This window comes from Rhinoraja longicauda, chromosome 20 (genome assembly GCF_053455715.1).
Source record: "Rhinoraja longicauda isolate Sanriku21f chromosome 20, sRhiLon1.1, whole genome shotgun sequence".
NCBI lineage: Eukaryota > Metazoa > Chordata > Chondrichthyes > Rajiformes > Arhynchobatidae > Rhinoraja > Rhinoraja longicauda.
The window spans coordinates 21828292-21851692 of NC_135972.1; the positions used below are offsets into that span (position 1 = coordinate 21828292).

Here is a 23401-nt window from a genome sequence, read left to right on the forward strand (position 1 = left end):
ATCAGCAGGTCAATTCAGGATATTAAACATATCCATGTCTTGAATTTTTAATTTTATATTTGATTCATTTACTTGCCATTTCTTTATTTATGAAAGGGATGCTGTTCCTGAAAAATACTGTGCAACAATAGGGTAAAAAAAGGCGAGAGAAGCAAGTGGGTCAAAATCTTTTCTAAGTGCTCGTAATTACATGAAAAATGTGAAGATCTTTTTTGCGGACATAATTAGGTAAAGTCTGAACTAAGATAGACACTAAATGCTGTAGTAACTCAGCGAGTCAGACAGTATCTCTTGAGAAAAGATCACCTATCACCTATCCCATTTCTCCAGAGTTGCTGCCTGACCCGCTGAGTTCCTCCAGCATTCTGCGTCTATTTTCAGTGTAAACCAGCATCTGCAGATCCTTCGTACAAAGTCTCAACTAATCTGCATTTATCGTAATTACCAATTTCAACATAGTTATATTTGTAGAATACAAAATTGATACATTTTGATGTTCTTTTCCACTAATGGTATTACTCGATTTACGAAAATTCTACTCTTATATTTTTGCTATAATTCCCAGATTCTTTGTTATTTTTTACTGTAACAAATACCGCTACTAAGTTAAAAGATAAGCTTTGATCTTATTAAATGGCAGAGCAGGCACGAAGGGTTAATAGAAAATTTATAAATTGGATAGGTTGGTTATAGTGCATTATGCAAATTTTTGTACAATGTGTTTGGCTTTGCATCGAGCCTGCAGTGTTCAGTTGATATTTATTTGTTTTGACATTGAGTTTTACCACTGAAAATGTTAAAATGTTAATCTGCTGCTAGGTGCTTTGGGGATGCCTGTATGTGTTAAAATTAAAATATTCAAGTGTAAGCCTCTGAGATATTTTCATTAGAAGAGGATGAGACAACAAAAGCAAGGAATCTATGGCACATTTCGTTTAGTTTAGAGATACATGTGGAAACGGACCCGTTGGCCCCTCGAGTCTGTGCCGACCGGCAATCACCCGTATACCAGTTCTATCCTGCACACTAGGGGCAACTTGCAGAAACCATTTACCTCCAAACCTGCACATCGTTGGAATGTGGGAGAAAACCCATGCTGTCACAAGGAGAACGTACTAACTCTGTACAGACAGCACCCATAGTTAGCAACGAACCCGGTCTCTGGCGCTGTGAGGCCGCAACTCTACCGCTGCGCCACCTTGCCGCCCTTTCCATATTTGTAAAGTTGGGCATCAGCCGGAGTATATTCCATTGCGGGCATACCTTAGGAAGGTGTCCAGCCTTAGATTGTAGAGGAGATTTACTGGAATGCTTTCACATAGGAGGTGCTTAAGTTCCATGGTAAGACTGGAGGAGCTGACTTCGCTCTTCTTAGAACAGAGAAGATTAAGATATTTAAGATAGTGACAACATACGTTAGAAATAGAAGCAGGAATTTGCCATTTGGCCCCTTGTGCCTGCTCTGGCATTTACAAAGATCAGGGCTTACCTTTCCTATGTACCACATTCCTGCATTAACCCCCTTATCCTTTAAAGGCATCTGATTTCTATCTTGAATGAACTTGGCAATTGACCCTCCAGAAACCTCCTAAGTAGAGATTTCTGAAGATTCATTATCCTCTTCAGAAAAGACACCTCTATTTTGAATAGCTGACCCCTTATTTTGAAATCTTGTTCCCTGTTTCTCGACATCCACAACAAGGAAACAGCATACCTGTATCTATCTCTCAAGCTCCACAAAACGTTTTGTCTGTGTCAATGAGTCTTCCTCTCATTCTTCTAAAATCTGGGAGGCATATGTCCAGTGTGCTAATTTCCCCTCTCTAATTGAAGTAAGATTTCCCTATTGTTGTATTCAAATCCTTTTGCAATAAACACTAATGCTTTCAGTAATCCATATGTGAGGAAACACGGGTCCATTGGAACACATTTTTCAGTCTCTCACAATCTAAAACAAATACACCACTTTAATATTTTTTCTCTCAAGGTAGATGCTCACACAATTTTCCACTTTTTATTTAATCTTCCATGCCCTTGCCAATTCACTTTATCACCACAGACGTTAGTGCCACTGGTCGATAGTCGTTGAGGCACGTTGCCTTATTCTTCTTGGGCACCGGTGTTATTGATGCAGGTGGGAACCTCAGACCTCATTAATGAGAGGTTGAAAATGTCGGCAAAGACTCCAGCCAGTAGGTCTGCACAGGTTTGGAGAACTCAACCGGGTATACCATCAGGTCCAGACGCTTTCCGAGGGTTCACCCCCCCTGAAGGATCTTCTGACGTCGGCCTCTGTGACTTTGACTGTAATACCATCAGGGTGTATGGGTCATGGGAAGGCACATCAGTGTTTTCCCTATCAAAGCGTGCGTAGAACGCATTGAGCTCATCTGGGAGTGATGCTTCGCTGTCGATGAGCTGCCTCCTGGTTTTGCCTTGTAGGAGGTGATGGCATTCAAGCCCAGCCACAGTTGCCGAACATGCGCCCAATCCTCCAGCTTTGAGCAGAAGTCCCTTTTGGCCTTTTTGATGGCCTTGTCAAAGCCGTATCTGGACTTCTTCTAGACCTCTGCGTCACCAGACCTGAATGCCCGGGATCTGGTCCTCGGAAGAATGCGAATCTCCTTGTTCATCCAAGGCTTCTGTATAGGAAACACTCGGAAGGTCAGCCGCCCCAACTTGATAATGGCCTGCTGACGTAGAGCAGTTTTCTGTCCATTAAGCAACTTCAAACAGCACCACTGTATTACTTCCTATCCCACTTGCTTTGATGTTATTGTATTTAATGACCTCTTGTGTGGATATTTATCTAAGGCCTTCCAAAACTGCTAAACAATAGGTGATTGGCAAAGGTCCGATGGCAGTATATTGAAAAGGAAATTGGATGAAGACCTAAAAGGAATAAAATTTATGGATATATCTCAGAACTGCATAAAACATTCAATAGTTATATCAGATCCAGCATAGATGGGCTGAATGACTTCTGTTCTCATTGTTTCTCTGATTTCAACGTGTTGGGAGTTCTTAAATTGAGTTGCTGAGAATTACCTTTTTTTTTCATCTGATTTTTTTATTGCTGCTTTAACCACTAACACAGTCAGTTCAGGTATATTTTGAAATGCTACAAGTGTAGATGTCTGCATTTGGAAATGTTCACATGAAACATGCAAATGTCCTTGCACATTAACAGTTAAGATGAATAATATCTTGTCAGATTAGTGTTAAGCATTGCAAAGCTTGCCATTTAAAAAGCAGGTCAAATCTGACCTACTTACAGTTCAGACTAATGCTGATGTGATTAAACTGAGTTGTTTATTAATAAAAGGAAGGATGAATGTCAAGAACAGCTGGCACTTGGAGCAGAGGCTGTCCTTAGTCATGACAGAATGAAATTCATTCCATTGCCTTAGTCAAACTGGTAATTATTTTATATATAAAGTGCTTTGATGAACTCTTGCCTTTAGACCAACGGCTGTGGATTATTTTGCTTTGACCAGGCGGCAGAGGCATAGTTAGGTAGGTTGACAGTGGTTTATTTTGTACACAGAAAATTGTCGTGCTCGGTTTCAGTGGAAAAGGCGAGACCCTTAAGTGTGAGTACGTTTAGTCAGCTTCTGCAAACTGAAATGGAACCATGTTTCTTGAAAGCAGGTGTAAATTAACTTGGCGTGAGGAAACTGGGGAAAAAATCTTATCAAGATGTATGTTTAGTTTATTGTCTTTTGTACCGAGGTACAGTAAAAAAAGCTTTTTAGTTGCCTGCTATCCAGTCAGCGGAAAGACTATAAATGTTTACAATCAAGCCGTCCACAGTGTACAGATACAGGATAAAGGGAATAACGTTTAGTGCAAGGTAAAGTCTGATTAAAGATGTCCGAAGGTCTCCAATGAGGTAGTTGGTAGGTCAGGACTGCTCTCTCTAGTTGGTGATGGGATTGTTAACTGTATTGTTTAGAAATTACTGAAGATTATTTGAAACTAAATTTTATTTTGTAATCTGATTTTGATTAAGCTTTAACAAGCTGTTGTTCAGGGACTGCAATTTGACATGAAAATGTGGATTAGATCTCAATGTTTTAGTGCTGCAGGATGGTTCAAAACATGCCAGAGATCTCTCATAAAATAAACAAGTGAGAGCAAAGGTAGATAAAACCACAGTAACATACCAATAGTATTTTGCTTTTTTGTTGAAGAGGATAGATGAGAGAGAGGTGGTGAAACATTGTTGAGAGCTGTGCAAAACATTGTTCAGGCTGCACTTGGAGCACTGTTTGTTTGCTCTCTGGTAAATACAGCACATTAACACTGGAGTTTATTCTGTATAGATTCACTTGGATTATGTTAGGGATGTAAAACTGTGGCTTTGAGGAGAAGCAATTTGAGCAGGCAACCCAAAAGGAGACACATTAAGATTTTTTGTAATTACTTTGAGCTCTGATGAAGTGAATGATGAAATATTATTGTCTCCTCATTGAAACAATAGTTGCAATGGATGTTAATTTAAAATACCTGGTGAGCAAGGAAAAAGGGTTTGGTGGAATTTCCCCAGCGCCAAGATGTTGGAGTAAGAAATACTTTGCCCATGGATATTTCAGAAAGGAAATTAGATTACTAAATGAAGCAGCAGCAGGTATACAGGACTGTGATAGAGCAGACTGACTTTTCAATAGTTCTGACAAAGAATCCACTATTGACGCATATTGTGATGTTTGTGGGTTGGATTATGCCAAATGTTTGTGTGGAAAAAGGCCCAACACGTCTTGTGTGTGCCACCATTCAATATTCTAAGCACACCCAGTATGTTGACTATTGTAGTTCGCACATGATTTAGAATGTGTAGGAAAGATGTGTGGGGAAAAAATATTTACAATGTATTGTTTCACGTGATGACTTGGTCAGTAAAGGCCTACAAAATGCCTCTTTCATGATTGTTCAGTGCTATGATGTTCCACTAGTCATTGGATCTCTTTGAAAACTGACTTTGGGGTGCCTATTGACAATATCCAGATGCGTGGAGTCAGCTTTCTGTGTGCTAACGAGATGCTGCCTGACCTGCTGAGTTACTCCAGCATTTTGTGAATAAATACCTTCGATTTGTACCAGCATCTGCAGTTATTTTCTTATACTTTCTGTGTGCTAACATCATTCAACTGCACCTCTTCATCAATTCTCTTAACCCATTGGCTGACTCTGTTGTCAAACACTTGGAAGACAAGGCATACCCTTCACACATAGGTGTACACCTGGTGCTGTCCAATTGTCTCATGTTGAAATAGACTTCATAATCTTTGTCATAATTGCCTCAGAGATGAACGTTTACTCCCTTATTTTCTCCTTTACAAAGTCAGACTACTTCCAATGCCATTACATCATTCTTCTTAAGTTGTCATGGAGCTTCTCATTTTGTGACCTCCAATGGCTAGATTTCCTATTTCTACCCTTCTTGAAATTAATTTATCTTCATTACTGTGGCTTGTGTCCAACATTTGTTCATTGACTAACCTTGTTCTTGCTCATGCATGTTGAGCAACGCATTTAAAAACTTTCAAAGCATTATCCACTGATATGTCAGAACTACAAGTGAACCTTTGCAAATGTTTCTCTTTTAGAGCCCACAGATGTTTAGGCAGTATATCCCTGGCCCAATTTTGAACATGAACCTTCCCTTAGAATAATGGGGCGGGAATTCTGGTTTCTTGTCAGAGGGTTCGTTATTTAAACATAAAGATTGAACATCAGTTGTTGATCGCCATGGGCCAAGCCATGTCCAATCCCCATGAGGTACACGGGTGTACATTTTCAGTAGGTTAGGTGGGAATTCTTATGAGTTTAATGATGGGCATAGAAAGATTAGATGCTCAATAGATTTCAGCAATATTTGCAATATTATAGAGAAACATGGAACTTCAAATGCAGGTTTACAAAAAAAGACACATTGCTGAGGTAACTCAGCAGATCAGGCAGTCAATAGACAATAGACAATAGGTGCAGGAGTAGGCCATTCAGCCCTTCGAGCCAGCACCACCATTCAATGCGATCATGGCTGATCACTCTCAATCAGTACCCCGTTCCTGCCTTCTCCCCATACCCCCTCACTCCGCTATCCTTAAGAGCTCTATCCAGCTCTCTCTTGAAAGCATCCAACGAACTGGCCTCCACTGCCTTCTGAGGCAGAGAATTCCACACCTTCACCACTCTCTGACTGAAAACAGACTGTATCCCTGGAAAACATGGAAAGGTGACATTTCAGGTCGGGACCCTTCTTCTGTCTGATGTGCTTATTATACTTAGAGTTCAAAAGCGAGTGTGAATGATTTGGATTTGAGCAAATAAACTTGAGTGTCTTCTAAATTCACAGAGTAAATAAGGTGGTTATTTATCTACGGCCGCGTTGCTGCAAATGTGCCGTCACTTTGTGGTCCAGTTGCTGGGAGCAGTGTACAGTGGCTCATCACGTTCTCAGGAGGCAGCGTATTCCTTTAGTTGCTCAGCCATTCGTTAGTAGCCTCGCGGCTGCAGTTGCTACAGCCTCCACCTAAGCAGCACACTGATTTCAGTGCACGGGTAGACCTGTGACAAACACAACATCCAAAACATGAAGGAAGAGATCCTGGCACGCCGCAGGTTTTCCCTGTGTGCCGGGCTCCCGAGTGTGCTGTCATCCCGTATTGACGGACGAAAACTCATCAGAAACGCTTCTTTCGATGGCTACAATGAGCTTGCTCCAATAATATCAGGTTTGTAGCATCTTTTGTTTCCCTCACAGCAGCTTGCAGGTTTTTGAACTAGCATAAAAAAAATAAAAAAGCTAAAAGCACAATGTGATCTTTTAACTTCGATGGCAATAGTTTAGATTACGTATAGAATCTGAAGGACATAAACTAAACCGTAACTCTGTTGTGCCAGCTCGAATTGAAAAGCTCATGAATCATTTTGTTTGTTGAATTATTTAATGCCTTACTTTGGGAACCTGGAATACTTGCAGCACTTAAATACACACTTGCTACTTTACTGAAAATGAAAGAAGCATTTAAGGAAATGTTCATTAGTTGGAATATATTTACTTCCTTGTGACAGTTACAGGAGACTAAATAATTCAATAATCTGAAAGCATTGTATCTAATTTACCTCGGGGCATTTTTATATTGATGTGTAAAGTTATGGCTTTGGCACACTTACTGATTTACCTCAGACTGTTCACTGCCTGGCATTGGGCAAAAGTGGAGCCCATCTTTCAATAACCAAATAAATCTTTGCTGCTTTCAGATTCAAAATGAATTATAATTTTGCCTCCAGTAAATGACAAGACGACTGTCAGCTGCAATTGTATGACAAAAACAACAGAAGGTTAGCTGGTAGTGGTTTCTGGGTGATTTTAAGTGTGTAGGTTTCATTTAATATTCAGGGAAACCCCAACAATAACAATTTTATATGTTGTATTTAGGAAGGGAAAGATCTTAATGTTTCATGGATCTAACAAAGTAGTGAGGAATTCCACAGGGTACATATTTACAGGACCTCTAAAATCACTCTTAATTTTTGATGCTCTGTTGCTTTTGGATCTTTAACGTTTTTATTTTTGTTCACATTTATGCTGTTCTCTGTACATGACACTGATTTAGTTTCGGAGTCATTAAGAATTCTTCGCATTGGAATAGTGCCTCTGAAATGCAGACTATTTTGCAGCCTTTGGAGAATGAATGCAATGCAATAAGGGAAGCTGTTTTTTGAAGGCAAAGGGAAAGATTATACGGAAAAGCCACTTGGGAATGAATGCCAGTTGGTATAATATCATTTTGACAGCATTGCAACGTGCAAGGTCAAGGGACTGAGGATTTGGTGAAGAGATTGGTCTATTTATCGCACAGCGATGGAGATGCTGCCTTAAAGCGCCGGAGATCCAGATTGGATCCTGAGTAGGGGTGATATCTGTATGGAGTTTGTACGTTCTCCCTATGACTGAGCGTGTTTTCTCCGGGTGCTCCGGTTTCCTCCCACATTCTAAAGACGTACAGGTTTGTCGGTTAATTGGCTTTGGTAAAATTGTAAATTTTCGCTAGTGCGTTGGATCATGCTTGTTTACGGGGTGATCGCTGGTCGGCGCGGACTCGGTGGGCCAAAGGGCCTGATTTTGCGCTGTATCTCTAAAAATCTTAAGTCTGACACTGTTGTCAAAAGAATGTTTGTCAAGTCGAGTTTATTGTCATGAATTGCCTAGTGTGTAGGGAGCGGATGGGAAAGTGGAATAACATAGAACTAATGTGAACGGGTGATCGATGGTCAGCGTGGACTTGGTGGGCCGAAGGGCCTGTTTCCATGTTGTATCTCAAAACTCAAAAAAACCTGAAGACTACACCATTTGAAATGACACAGGAACAAGGGACGATAGGGTGGGGGTAAGTCACTGGACTAGGAATCGGAGTCCTGCAATGTTGATTCAGAGTATCCATTCAACTCCCTTCTTGGCAGCTGGGGAATTTAAATACTAGCCATTGAATAAATGTGGAACTTGGAACTAGAAAGGTTGCCCAGTGAGCACAAAACTACTCGATTGTTGTGAGAACCTACACCTGCCGAGTTAAATATTTTGCAGATGTGACACTAATGTGGTCTTAATTGACAGTGATTTCAGAGGCTATTGCTGTTGGGTAATGATGCCAGCATTAATATCAGTGTCCACAAGCCAGGAACAAATAAATAAAAAAACATTAGTTTCCTTCTTCTGATGAATATTGAATTGCTGAACATAATTGCTCATTGCTCACAATAATTTTTTTTGTTCCTTTAATAGTTAGCAAAATCAATACATCAATGCATGTTTAAATATCAATTGCATTTTCTGTAGAAGTAAAATCATTACCATTGATAATTGACAAAATCATAGGTTGAAAGTTGGTAACTGTCTCATTTGGTTACTTCACTTTACGATAAATGTGACAGTATTTACCTTTGTAAGTGGTTGCCATTGAAGTACACAGTGGTGGTAGATAACTATATAGTTAAAACTGATATCCATTCTTGAAATTGTCAATGTGAGTGTGAAGCTTTTATGTTGCTGATGTTAGTTTACAAATTTCAATATCTTCTACGTTAGTACTCCGGGATGTAGTGGAACACCCAGTATGACAAATGACTATTCTGGCTCCAACAGAAATAAAGACACAAGGAACTGCAGATGCTGGAATCTTGATCAAAACACACAGCGCTGGAGAAACTTGGCGGCTCAGACACCATCTGTGAAGGGAATACGCAGATGACGTTTCGGGTCAAGATCCTTCAGAATCAGTCTAAAGAAGGATCCCGACCTGAAATGTCGTCTGTCCTGTTCATTCCACAGATGCTGCCCGAGCTCTTCCAGCACTCTTGCGTTTTCCCCCAGAAATACAATGGTCAGCCTTCTCTTGATACTTTGGGTGGTCATTCAGTCACACCATTTGGGGGGAGGGCTTTCATTGTGGTATCCGGAAGCTGAGAATTTCCAGGCCTGAAGACCAAATCACTCAATTCTGTGTCTCCTTCCATCTTGTGCCACCAATCTCTTTTCTCTACCTCGTGTTTGGGGGCTCCAGAAATTGTGTGATGTCCAAGCACAGTTATTTTGAATAAATCTAAAACCTTTTTGGAAATGAGTGCCCCGGGTTTTTTTTTTTGGTTTCAAATAGTCCAGAAAGTGAAGGGAACCTAAGGCTTTAAACACGGTTTTGCAAACAGTAGCATAATTCTACTTATGAATTTGTGGTTACGATTCATTAATAATTCAATGACCTTTCTTTATTGTTAAGCAAAAGATTACATGCTTGAGAAGACTTGTTATAAAGATTTGTGCAGATTTTGTTTAAAGGATACTTCTGTTTCACAATTCACAAAAAATATTTATTTTTCATGTTTCACCATTCATTAATGTCTATCGGAGCCACGTTGGATTTTTGTTTTATAAAATTGTTGATTTGTTCTGAAAGAATGGAAGCATTGCATTATCCTTCAAACCTGACCTATTTCAGGTCTGTGTGACAATCCAATGTCAGACTACATTTGTGTCATGACAACCTAAAGCTCTGTTCATAACTTCATGCTTGACCTACACTGCAGAATAATGCAAGTACCTTTAGGTTGAAATGTTGGCACATTGACAAGATATTCAGCTGTTAGTTAAATTTAAATAGCTCCAAAATCTATAATGTCCAGATATCTTTACAAATAAATGAGTGATTTTTTAACGTATTTTGTGTTTTTTGATTACCCCCTAAAATCTGGCCAAACCTAAATTCGGATTTCTTCTTTGTACATGAACATTGGAAATTAAAGCAGATAAAATAAATGCCAGGTGAAATAAATACCTGTGAACTCCAGTCACAGGAGAAATGTTCTTATTTTGCATATCTATTGTGGGAATTGAGAACTGGGTAAGTGATTGGGATGTGGGACAGCTTGGCTATGATTTTAATACATTGACAGAATGGGTTCATATGGCTGAGTGGTCTACTCTTGTTTTTGTTGCAAAAACTCTTGAACTTTAGAGAACTTGTCAGAAGTTCCCAAATCGTGCATGTTCCTTCATCACTTGCTATAGGTTTTGAAGACGTGAAACTATGGTGTATCAGTTGGGAAGATATATTGCAGGATATGTTGATCAAGAGTGGTAAGAATGGTAAGAATGCCATCTCCTTAAAAAAAACCTGTGTGTGTGTATTGTGTTTTTTTTCAGGAGCTCAGAACTTTACAAAGCACTTCTGGTTAGATGTTGAGCTGAGATTTCACCGAGTTGTGACCATGAGGCCCTTAGCACTGTATGAAAATGTGGATTTTCCTGATCAACATACTTTCTTTAGTCAAATTCCATCCAAAAACTGGAGACACGAGACTGGAGGCTACAGCAAAAACAAACAGCTTTAGAAACTCAGTGGGTCAGACAGCATCTGTGGAGGGAAATGGACAGGCAACATTTCAGGTCAAGATTCTTAATTTGGTCACCTGCCTGACCCACTGAATTCCTCCAGCAGATTGTATTTTTACAAACGAGGACTTGAGTAGTAATAATCATCTTTGCTGTGCACATGTTGTATACAAGTCAAGATTGCATTGAATTGTTAATAACACAACTTTTAAGTTCCTCTGAGAGCAATATAAAAATAAATGTTCATTAAAGTGCCCTGAGGGAATTGGTATTGAATGTTGCCACTGTCCAGAGAACCACCTGTTGTCAAAACTGTGGGTGCTTTCTCTCTGGTTTCTCACTTCAAGCAATCTATACCAAAACGTTGTGATTATTTGGTTGAAAGAATATATTTTCTGCTGTGCTTTTATTCATTGTTCAAATATAATATATATAATATTTCAGTGCAAAGCTTCGACTATGTTTAAAGTCTTCATATTTCTCTCTTTATAAGCTTCTGGATCATATCATATCATATATATACAGTTTGAATTTGGAGAGATTTTTTTGATCAGGAAAGATCTATATTCTGGATTTAACAGTGATTGTTTTCACACCAGAATTTGAGTCCCTCGAGTACTAAACTAAAACCTTGTGTTTGAGGTGTCCAAATGATGTTAAGGATGTAAATGCCATATGGAAAGAAATTGCTGAGCTATTATTTATATATCTATTTTAGCAACCATTGGACCTAACTTTATATATTGTCAAACAGAAAATGCTGCAAATATTTCAGATTTCCAGAGTCTGCAGTATTTTGCTTTGGATGTGGCTTTTTAATTCTTTGCCCTGTGGATGCAAGTAATTGCAGATGCTAATTTACAAAAACAAGGCACAAAGTGTTGGAGTAACTCATCGGGTCAGGCATCATGTTCTCCAGAGATGCTGCCTGACCTCCTGAGTTACTCCAGCACTTTGTGTCTTTTAATTCTTTGCCCTGTTATTTTTAGAATCGAATGTCGTGGGTATACTTTTAAAGTGACGTGCTTGTGCATGCGATTTATTATCTGTACCCGTAACTGCTGCCTTTTTTAAATAATTTCATGGCTTAATGTTAATTAACGGCCTTTTCTTTTAGGCTTGGACAGAGGCAGAGATGATGTGTCCTTAACAAAGGACGACTCGACTCACACGATATCAAAAAGCAAGGTACAATGTATTTCATGTTTTTCTGTGTCATAGCACTCACCGTCTTCATGGTCAAATGCAGGTTGACATTTGGAGTGAGGTTTACAATGAATTCCATTAAATTGAAACAACTTGACTGCACTTATTGCAGTGAAATTCCTGAGAAGATGGGCTGTAAGAGGATGAGTGATCTAATATACTGGCATACTTTTGCGAACATGTGTAACTGCAACAATGATAGATGGAATATGTACTTTATCAGATCAGACTTATTGTCAATCAGTAAAACTCCCAAAAACTTGGATAACCACTTTATTGAAGTGGTGCCAAAATAGATTTTCAATCATTTTCACACTGATCCGTGCAACTGTATGAACAAGCCACAATATTCCAAATGGTTAAAGTGCCCTTTCTGAACTTGGCAAAGGGAGATTTTTTGTTGGGAAGACTTGCAATTTAAGACGTCTTCGGGACATTGTAAATCACTTTTCAGCCATTGATACTCAGTCAGACAAGTGCCAGTCTTGAATAGCCTCTCAACCTTTGGGTAACAGATTACAAAATACTATGATAGTGATCATTGAGAACGTGTGTGCCTTATTTGATTGGACTTGGAAGCCGACCAGCTTTCCATCAGTTGTATTCAGAAGTGCTTCCACTTGTCAGCATGGTCGCTTTAGAACACTGGGCTTCAAGGTGAAAAGGTATATTCAGACCTTTTCTGAAAAGTATGAATGCTAAAAATAATCATTCATCAAAGAGATTGAAGGGCTGCTGATGCCATGTTTTCCAGCAGGAGCTACCAGCTTCAAAGACACCAGCCAGGTGATTTGCAAGAGTCTTTTCCGACACCATTCATTCTTGTATTGCCCATGACATTGTAAGGGAAATTTATTGGGTAACAGTGAGTGGCAGCCACGTTAAAAACAATATTTGACATTAGTAGTTCTGCTGACCTCCAGAAAGTATTATCCTAATTACCTGTAATATCCAAAGGTTATCAAGTACTGCTCCTTGTGTTGCTGTTTGCGAAGGTTAACTGATGTTTTTGCTTCTTTGCAACTGTTAAGCACAGTTAAAGAAACCTCATTGGCTTCAAAGTGCTTTACAGTATCACTGAAGTGTGTTTTATAAATATTGGGTTTCCTTCTGTGGGGAAAAAATACTATGATTGTGATCTCGGGAAGACTGCATCATTCATTTGGGATGTTGTACATTGCATTTTATTCATTTCAAGTTCATATTGTATCTGAAAGATGTTGTCACTGAAGTGTCAACCTAGATTTTTGTGCTGTTTCCACAAAGTTCAGGTTCACAGGCAAGAGTCTAAATGGCTGACCCCATAAGAATTTATGCCTTTGGAAGTTTGGAACCAAGTCAAACCTCAATGGCCAATTTGATATTGCATTGCCTGATGCAGGCAGGTTTACTGATCTTCTGTTTATTTGTACTATTTGTAGTACATCTGTCAGTAAGATTCTTCCCAGAGCTTTTGAATAAAGTAATGTAAAACATACAGATGTTATTTATCAGATACAAGGAACTGCAGATGCTGGTTTACAAAAAAAAACTATTATGCATTTGGCTGACGAATAACATTTTTTTTTAAAGACACAAAGTGCTGAAGTAACTCAGCGGATCCGGAGAACATGGATTGATGACGTATTGGGTTGTGACCGTTCTTGAGGCTGATTGGGGGGGGGGGGGGGGAGAATGGTGGAAAAGAGCTGGGGCACGGCAAAGCTTGGTAGGTAATTGGTTGATACAAGTGAGTGGGCTTTTTTGATTGGCAGACAGAAAGATGGACAAAGGCCAGAGCTGAAAAGAACCTTCCTCTAACTTCACAATTCGCAACGCTCCATTCCTTTTGCTTCACATCTTCTGGCTTTTCATCTCTTTCATATGTCTGCCAACTGCCTATCAAAGCCCACCCTTACTGTATCACCCTATTTTGTCAGGGTTTGTCCTGTCCCTGCTCTCTTCTAGCTTTCTCTCCCTCCCCACTCCCCCCACCCCCCCCCCCCACAGTCTATCAGTCTAAAGAAGGCACTCGGCCCAAAACATCACATCCATTTTCTCCAGAGATGGTGCCTGGACCACCGAGTTACTTCAGCACTTTGTGTCTTTTTAAAAAAATGTTATTTGTCAGACAAATGCTTAATACTATTTCGTTGAAAAGCTGTAGCAGATATCTCAAAAGTTATGGGAGCAGAATTAAGCCATTCAGCCCATCAGGTGTACTCTGCCATTCAATCATGGCTGATCTATCTTTCCCTCTGTACCCCATTCTCCTGCCTTCTCCCCGTAACCCCTGACATCCATACTAATTAAGAATCTGTCAATCTCCATCTTATAAGTATCCATTGACTTGGCCTCCACAGCTGTCTGTGGCAATGAATTCCACAGATTCACCAATCTCTGGCTAAAGTTTCACCTTTGAGATTTCAAAGTTTTTTTGCTATTAACTCAGGTCTCCGCTTCAGTATCAGACACTTGACTAATTAAAATACAACCAGATCAGCTCCTTGGTTTCCTGGGACTACAGTTCAGGTATTCTTGCATTACTGGAGAGAATAATAGTTTAACATTTTTTTAAATTTAAATCATCCTGTGTCATTACAGTACCATTGTCTCAATGGTACCATTGTCTCAGTGGGATTTTATTTGTTGGTTTAAGTGTCGCTATAGAGATTCAAGCACAAAAATGTAGACATGTTCAGACACGATTAAGGGATGAGATATCAAATCAAGATTTGGACTGCCCTCTTTGGTAGTCCTGGAAAATTGACACTGACACTCTGCTTTTCATTGTCCATTTAGCTGTAGAACTCCATATTAAAGAAAACGTAACTTCTTTTGTGAAGTTTTGTGTTTTCTTTCATTGTCTTTGGCTGTTTCGCCATTGACTTTGTTGTCTTGAAATAAAGTTCACAAGCAGCCTGAACTGCACAGTCCTTGGAGAAATGCACTTCTGCTTTGAGATTTTGAAGATGCATCTACTCTTGAATGTGAAGCCCTGTGGCTTTTGTGTTTGATTTCTGATCAACACAAGTATTTTGAAAAATTTCTCAGTCTTTCCTTTTTGTAACTTTTGTTCGGGCCACATCTCTGGTAGATTTACAGGAAAAAAGTAGAATTATTTTAGCATTGACTTCAAGCCAAACGGTGTCTATTTGTTGACACAGCCTCATGTGAGCATATTGCCACCCATCTGCTATGTTGGCTCTGGTTGCTTTAAAATCTTCCAGTGACTGGCTCCATTTCATTTAAACTCAGGTATCCCCCTTACATTATATCTCTTCCACACAACTTGCTTTTTGTCAGGTGTCATTTAATTTCAAACCTGCTTCTAATTTTAACCTGAGGAGCTTCATAAGATTGAATCACTCCTTCCTTGAGCTTCCTACTCTTTCCATCCTTCTGTACGGGAAATAGTTTAGCTCGCGAAGTAATGGATTTTGGTAAGCTGCATCTAAAAGCTATAGCCAAGGGTAAGTAAGATGGTTAATAACGTTTTTACACATGAAAGAAATTGTGGTTAGAATGGTCATCATTTTGTCCAGCTGTATTTTTTTTCTTTTTTTGAATGATTTCTGTTGAGATGTAGAGATCCGGCCATCTTCAGCTATTTCTTTTCTCCACAAAATTCAAATTCTCCATTTAAATTATACATTTGCTTGCCTACAGTCAGAGTCAAAGCTGTACAATGGAACGGAAAAGGATCTTGTCTCACCTGGAAGTAAACTCACAAAGAAGGAGTCTCTTAAGGCAAGTTATATTCTACAAATTGTACCAAAATTGTCTGTGCCTTAAAAGTTCACAATTTAATCTTCATGCAGAACTTGAATTACAGAATTGTGCACAGATGTTCTGCTTCCCAAAATAATGATGATTCTCGGAAGACAAATTTCTGCACAGCATATGTGTGCTTCTCTTTATGTTTCAAATAAATATGCATCAATGTTCAGGGATGTCAGGAATAGCTGCCTGTTGTAAAATCTGTATTCTCCACCCACAGTAGCTAGCCCCAGAAGAAATTCTTTTGCAGCTTCATTGTGCCATTTCTTTTGCCACGCCAGCAATCTCACTAAACTGAGATTGAATTGAAACTCCTTGCTTTGTAGTCAGCAAAGAATCAAAATTTATATTTCATCAGTTTGAGCTTAATTCAACTGGGTTTATTGAAGTTGGAGAGATATCCGAGCCAAATGTCACCGACACAGCGAAGGTAATTCACTTGCAGGATAAGGGTGATACACTACAAGAGTTAATTCCTGTGACTGAAATTTTCACTTTTGTCGCATGTCTACTGTCCTTTGTGCACCTCTCAGTAGAAAACATATATGACCTCCTTAACATCAGCGAGACCAAATGTAGACTTTGCAGCCATGTTGCCAAACACTACCGCCGTCCGCCATCTTGCGAGATCTCCCTGTTGCTAACCATTTTAACTCCCCTTCCCATTCCCATTCCGATCTTTCTGTCCTGGGCCGCCTCCATTGCCAGAGTGAGGCCACTTGCAAACTTCATATTCCGCTTGGGTAGTTTTGTAGATCAGCTAAACGCCAATAAACGTTGAATTCTCCAATTTCAAGTAATTCTCCCACACACACATTCCTCCTGTCACCCTGACCCTTCCTTCTCCTGCTTCTGCTATTCTCCCCTTCCTCAGGTTCCCTACATCCCTTTTATCTCCTCCTTCCCCTCCCCTTAATCCCTTTCCACCATGTCCTCCATCTTTGCGTTTCACTCTTAATTCTTCCCTCCGTATCTGACACCCTTTTGTCTCCTTTTTTACTCTAGCCTTTGTCACTATCTCCACCCATCTGCCAATCACACCCCACTCACCTGTATCTTGGGAAGTTACTAACTCTTATGGACTCCACCCTTCCTGTGGTCATCTGTTGCCAGCGATGATTTGTTCTGGCCTTTTCTCGCCTCCAATTTCCCCCCACCCCACCCCTATCTTTCAGTCTGAAGAAAGATTCCGACGCGAAATGTCAGTTGAGGTACCCCAGCTCTTTGTGTCTATCTCCACCTATCACTTGCTAGTCTTTGACCTGGCCCACCTCTTTCCAGCTTTCTCCCGCTACTCAATCAGTCTCAAGAAGGGTCTCAATCTAAAATGTCATCAGACCATTCCTTCCACAGATGCTGCCTGACCCGCTGAGTTCCTCCAGCACTGTGTTTTGTTCAAGATTCGAGCACCTGCCATCTTTTGTGTCTCAATATGTTTCTTTATTCTTCTTGCTTATTAGCTCCACCACCTTGACATTAGTTTAACTTCAAAACAAATTTAAGCCTCACTGAACTGTTTGGGATTGTCTAGTTGCTGCAGACCTAAAGTAAGTGATGTTAGCCTTAATGCAGACTTTTATTCAGTGATTATTCTGCTTCCAGGTTCAAAAGAAAAATTACAGAGAAGAGAAGAAAAGAGCCACCAAAGAACTGCTTAGCAGCATTACTGATCCATCTGTAATCGTGATGGCGGACTGGCTAAAGGTGAGTGAGCAGCTGGGAGCATTAGATGAACTTTGACTTCTCCCATTTTAGATTGAACATCAAAATCCACATTGAGTTAAAACATAGTGACAAAATCAACATTGAGTTCTCCAATTTTAGGTAACACCTCTCCCCATTTTATCTTATTTCTCCCCCCTCCCCCTTCTTTCCCAATCCCACCCCCTTTCACATATATTCCTCCCTCTGGCTTGACCTTTCACCCTTCTTCTCACCTTGTCAACACCTTTTGTTTCCTTGGCTCCTTTTTGGCTCCGTTAGTCACTGTTTATCACCCTTTTGCCGCCTTTGTCCACCCATCTGCCAATCAACCCACTCCGTACCTGTATCCACCTTTCCACGCGCCAGGCTTCATCCTGCCCCCATCCCTTTTCCATTTTTATCTTCCCTGCTACAATTAGCCTGAAGAAGGGTCTCAAACCAAAACAAGGCCCGTCCATGATCTCCAGACATGCTGCCTGACCCACTACGTTACTCCAGCGCTTTATGTCTTTTTTATCATATCCCTTTGATAGTTTTGACAAATTCATTGGGAAAGGATGTTTGCATGTTTTCAGCTTTGAACCCAGGTTATTTCTGGTCAAATTCATGAAAATTGGTATCTATCTTTCTGATGCATTAACAGTGAAAATATGCTTTGTATTTTCACTCGTATTCCTCTGGACAATTTCAATCCTTTTCGTTAAACAAAAAAGTACGTCATCTTTTGTCAGATCCGTGGAACTTTGAAGAGTTGGACAAAACTGTGGTGTGTCCTGAAGCCTGGCGTATTGCTGATCTACAAAACGCCCAAGAATGGCCAGTGGGTGGGGACGGTGCTTCTGAATGCCTGTGAGCTCATTGAAAGACCATCAAAGAAGGACGGCTTCTGCTTTAAAGTCTTCCATCCCTTGGAACAATCTGTTTGGGCCGTGAAGGTTTGTTGAGGCATCTTTTCTCTCTCCAGCAGTACATGCTAGCTACTCAGAACGGAAGCCTGGATACTGAACTGTGTGTGTGCTTGTTTGTTATATAATTTTTAAAAAAGGGCCAGCACAGTGGTAGCAGCTGAGTTGCTGCCTCGCAGCGCCAGAGGCCCGGGGTTCTATCCTGACTACAGCTGCTGTCTGCAGCGACTTTGTACGTTTTCCCTGTGACTGCGTGGGCTTTCTCTGGTTGTTCCCGTTTCCCCCACACTCCAAAGACGTAAAGGTTTGCAAATTATTCCCAGTGTGTCGGATAGTGCTAGCGTGGGGCTGTTTCCATGCTGTATCTCCAATGTCTAAAAGTGTAGGTTCTAACCTTCAACATGCTCTACATGGTTTGGGAACTACTCCATCCAAGACTGCAAGAAATTGCAGAGAATTGTGAACGTAGCCCAGACCATCACACAAATCAACCTCCTCAGCCACCAGAATAATCAAGGATGAGTCTCACCCCAGTCACTCCTTCGCCCCTCTCCTATCATGCAAGAAGTACAAAGTCTGAAAATGCACCTGAAACTGTTAGATTCAGGGGCAGTTTCTTCCCAACTATTATTAGGCAACTGAACCATCTTATCACCAACTAGAGAGCACTCCCGACCGACCATCTATCACATTGGAGACCCTTGGACTATCTTTAATTGGACTTTACTGAACTTTATGTAGCACTAAACGTTATTCCCTTTATCTTGTGTTTATACACTGTGGACAGCTGATTGTAATCATGTATAGTCTTTCCGCTGACTGGATAACACACAATAAAGCTTTTCACTGTACCTCAGTACACGTGAGAAAAATAAACAAATCTATATGTGGATTAGGGCCTGGATAGCTCAGTTGGTAGAGCAATGGGACTTTTGGGATGGCACAGGGGCACAGCAGTCGAGCTGCTGCCTGACAGCGCTAGAGACCCAGGTTTGATCCTGACTGCGGCTCCTGTCTGTGCAGGGTTGGTACCTTTTCACTGTAACCACGTGGGTCTGTAGGTTAATTGGCTTTGGTAAATTGTGCATCCTGTGTAAAATAGTGCTCGTGTGCGGTATGGTCGCTGGTCGGTGCGGACCTGGTGGTCCGAATGGCCCGTTTCCGCGCTGTATCTCTAAAGTGTCTAAAATCGCTGAACCGGAATGGAAATGCACATGATCAAAGTGAGCTCGCAACTGGATCTGTTATCAGCAACTTGTTGTGTCCACGTTGATATATCTTCATCTTTCGTTCACCTACCCAGTTAAATATTCTCTTAAATGTTGACATCGATTTGTCTCAATCTCTGACTCTGGGAGTTAAGTGCAAAGCATGGTCCCTGTAAATGCAGAATCCTCCAACATTCAAGTACCTTGTGTTTAATCCTGCACTGTCACACTTGGGTTTATAGACAATAGACAATAGACAATAGGTGCAGGAGTAGGCCATTCAGCCCTTCGAGCCAGCACCGCCATTCAATGCGATCATGGCTGATCACTCTCAATCAGTACCCCGTTCCTGCCTTCTCCCCATACCCCCTCACTCCGCTATCCTTAAGAGCTCTATCCAGCTCTCTCTTAAAAGCATCCAACGAACTGGCCTCCACTGCCTTCTGAGGCAGAGAATTCCACACCTTCACCACTCTCTGACTGAAAAAGATCTTCCTCATCTCCGTTCTAAATGGCCTACCCCTTATTCTTAAACTGTGGCCCCTTGTTCTGGACTCCCCCAACATTGGGAACATGTTTCCTGCCTCTAATGTGTCCAATCCCCTAATTATCTTATATGTTTCAATAAGATCCCCCCTCATCATTCTAAATTCCAGTGTATACAAGCCTAATTGCTCCAGCCTTTCAACATACGACAGTCCCGCCATTCCGGGAATTAACCTAGTGAACCTACGCTGCACGCCCTCAATAGCAAGAATATCCTTCCTCAAATTTGGAGACCAAAACTGCACACAGTACTCCAGGTGCGGTCTCACCAGGGCCCGGTACAACTGTAGAAGGACCTCTTTGCTCCTATACTCAACTCCTCTTGTTATGAAGGCCAACATTCCATTGGCTTTCTTCACTGCCTGCTGTACCTGCATGCTTCCTTTCAGTGACTGATGCACTAGGACACCCAGATCTCGTTGAGCATCCCCTCTTCCTAACTTGACACCATTCAGATAATAATCTGCCTTTCTATTCTTACTTCCAAAGTGAATAACCTCACACTTATCTACATTAAACTGCATCTGCCATGTATCCGCCCACTCACACAACCTGTCCAAGTCACCCTGCAGCCTTATTGCATCTTCCTCACAATTCACACTACCCCCCAGCTTAGTATCATCTGCAAATTTGCTAATGGTACTTTTAATCGCTTCATCTAAGTCATTAATGTATATCGTAAATAGCTGGGGTCCCAGCACCGAACCTTGCGGTACCCCACTGGTCACTGCCTGCCATTACGAAAGGGACCCATTTATCCCCACTCTTTGCTTTCTGTCTGTCAACCAATTTTCTATCCATGTCAGTACCCTACCCCCAATACCATGTGCTCTAATTTTGCCCACTAATCTCCTATGTGGGACCTTGTCGAAGGCTTTCTGAAAGTTGAGGTACACCACATCCACTGACTCTCCCCTGTCAATTTTCCTAGTTACATCCTCAAAAAATTCCAGTAGATTTGTCAAGCATGATTTCCCCTTCGTAAATCCATGCTGACTCGGAATGATCCTGTTACTGCTATCCAAATGCTCAGCAATTTCGTCTTTTATAATTGACTCCAGCATCTTCCCCACCACTGATGTCAGACTAACTGGTCTATAATTACCCGTTTTCTCTCTCCCTCCTTTCTTAAAAAGTGGGATAATATTTGCTATCCTCCAATCCACAGGAACTGATCCTGAATCTATAGAACATTGAAAAATGATTTCCAATGCTTCCACTATTTCTAGAGCCACCTCCTTAAGTACCCTGGGATGCAGACCATCAGGCCCTGGGGATTTATCAGCGTTCAGTCCCATCAGTCTACCCAAAACCATTTCCTGCCTAATGTGGATTTCCTTCAGTTCCTCCATCACCCTAGGTTCTCCGGCCCCTAGAACATTGGGAGATTGTGTGTATCTTCCTCAGTGAAGACAGATCCAAAGTAACGGTTTAACTCGTCTGCCATTTCTTTGTTCCCCATAATAAATTCCCCTGCTTCTGTCTTCAAGGGACACACATTTGCCTTGACTATTTTTTTCCTCTTCACGTACCTAAAAAAACTTTTGCTATCCTCCTTTATATTATTGGCTAGTTTACCCTCGTACCTCATCTTTTCTCCCCGTATTGCCTTTTTAGTTAACTTTTGTTGCTCTTTAAAAGAGTCCCAATCCTCTGTCTTCCCACTCTTCTTTGCTATGTTATACTTCCTCTCCTTAATTTTTATGCTGTCCTTGACTTCCCTTGTCAGCCACAGGTGTCTCTTACTCCCCTTAGAGTCTTTCCGCCTCTTTGGGATAAATTGATCCTGCAACCTCTGCATTATTCCCAGGAATACCTGCCATTGCTGTTCTACCGTCTTCCCTGCTAGGGCCTCCTTCCAGTCAATTTTGGCCAGCTCCTGCCTCATGCCTCTGTAATCCCCTTTGCTATACTGTAATACTGACACTTCCGATTTTCCCTTCTGCCTTTCCATTTGCAGAGTAAAACTTATCATGTTGTGATCACTGCCTCCTAATGGCTCTTTTACTTCTAGTCCCCTTATCAGATCAGGATCATTACACAACACTAAATCCAGAATTGCCTTCTCCCTGGTAGGCTCCAGTACAAGCTGTTCTAAGAATCCATCTCGAAGGCACTCTACAAACTCTCTTTCCTGGGGTCCATTTCCAACCTGATTTTCCCAGTCTACCTGCATGTTGAAATCTCCCATAACCACCGTAGCATTACATTTGTGACACGCCAATTTTATCTCCTGATTCAACTTGCACCCTATGTCGAGGCTACTGTTTGGGGGCCTATAGATAACTCCCATTAGGGTCTTTTCACACTTACAATTCCTCATTTCTATCCATACTGATTCAACATCTCCTGATTCTATGTCACCCCTTGCAAGGGAATGAATATCATTCCTTACCAGCAGAGCAACCCCACCCCCTCTGCCCACCTGTCTGTCTTTTCTATACGTTTGGAAGTCTCAACTCCAGGAAACAGACCATTCTGACCATTCCCTGTCTTATTCCTCATTAATTGTAAATATTTCTTTGATTGCCCCATAACCTGCGGAGTTTTCTTGCTAACTGCCCAGGTTGTCTATGTCTGACAAAAAGCTCTGCTTATTTAAAGGAGGTGATTTTTCAGGACAAATAATATATATTTCTTTTGAAGGGTCCAAAAGGAGAAGCTGTTGGGTCGATCACTCAGCCACTGCCCAGTAGTTACCTGATATTTCGAGCTGCTTCAGAATCCGATGGTAAGAATTTAATGTAAAAAGTAGTCTCTTTTTGTGGAATGTTGACTCAAATGCATAAATTGAATTAATAGGGCAGATAAATAGCTGGAAGTTCAAAATTATAAAATAATATTCATTTATTTTCAGCTATTTCATTTGAAGAAACCTTTCATTTTTGTAATTTTTCTTTCCCTTTTTAATGTTTAAAAGTGTTGCCCTGTGAGTAAAATATTGAAAGTCATATCCTTCAAACTAACCTCTTCTGACGAAGGATTTCAGATCCAAATGTTAACTATTTTTCTTTGCACAGCTCTTGTCTGACCCGTTGAGTTTTTCCAACATTTTCTGTTTGTTTCAGATTTCCAACGTCTGCAGTTTTTTTTACATTTCTCACCTTTCGTTTGCCGTTCTCCGTTAGAGCCCATTAGTGTGTATCTGGTTCTGGATAAATCCTGGTGTTGGATTATTG

General features: G+C 40.8%; 2 protein-coding genes across 9 annotated transcripts in view; one reads left to right on the plus strand and one right to left on the minus strand.

Moving 5' to 3' along the window:
• The window catches only part of nav3 (neuron navigator 3), a 579072-nt gene extending 574272 nt beyond the window's left edge, over positions 1-4800 (minus strand). Inside the window, exon 1 of the mRNA XM_078417165.1 lies at positions 4795-4800. The gene's annotated coding sequence lies outside the window, so the exon portion shown is untranslated. The remainder of the gene's footprint in view (positions 1-4794) is intronic.
• Positions 1-23401, plus strand: part of osbpl8 (oxysterol binding protein-like 8) — a 120883-nt gene that overhangs the window by 62927 nt on the left and 34555 nt on the right. For all 8 annotated transcript variants that reach the window (XM_078417169.1, XM_078417172.1, XM_078417170.1 and 5 more), the window contains 5 exons: positions 12012-12082; positions 15749-15829; positions 17462-17563; positions 18295-18498; positions 22869-22953. In XM_078417169.1, coding sequence (XP_078273295.1) covers positions 12012-12082; positions 15749-15829; positions 17462-17563; positions 18295-18498; positions 22869-22953 — 543 coding nt within the window. The remainder of the gene's footprint in view (positions 1-12011; positions 12083-15748; positions 15830-17461; positions 17564-18294; positions 18499-22868; positions 22954-23401) is intronic.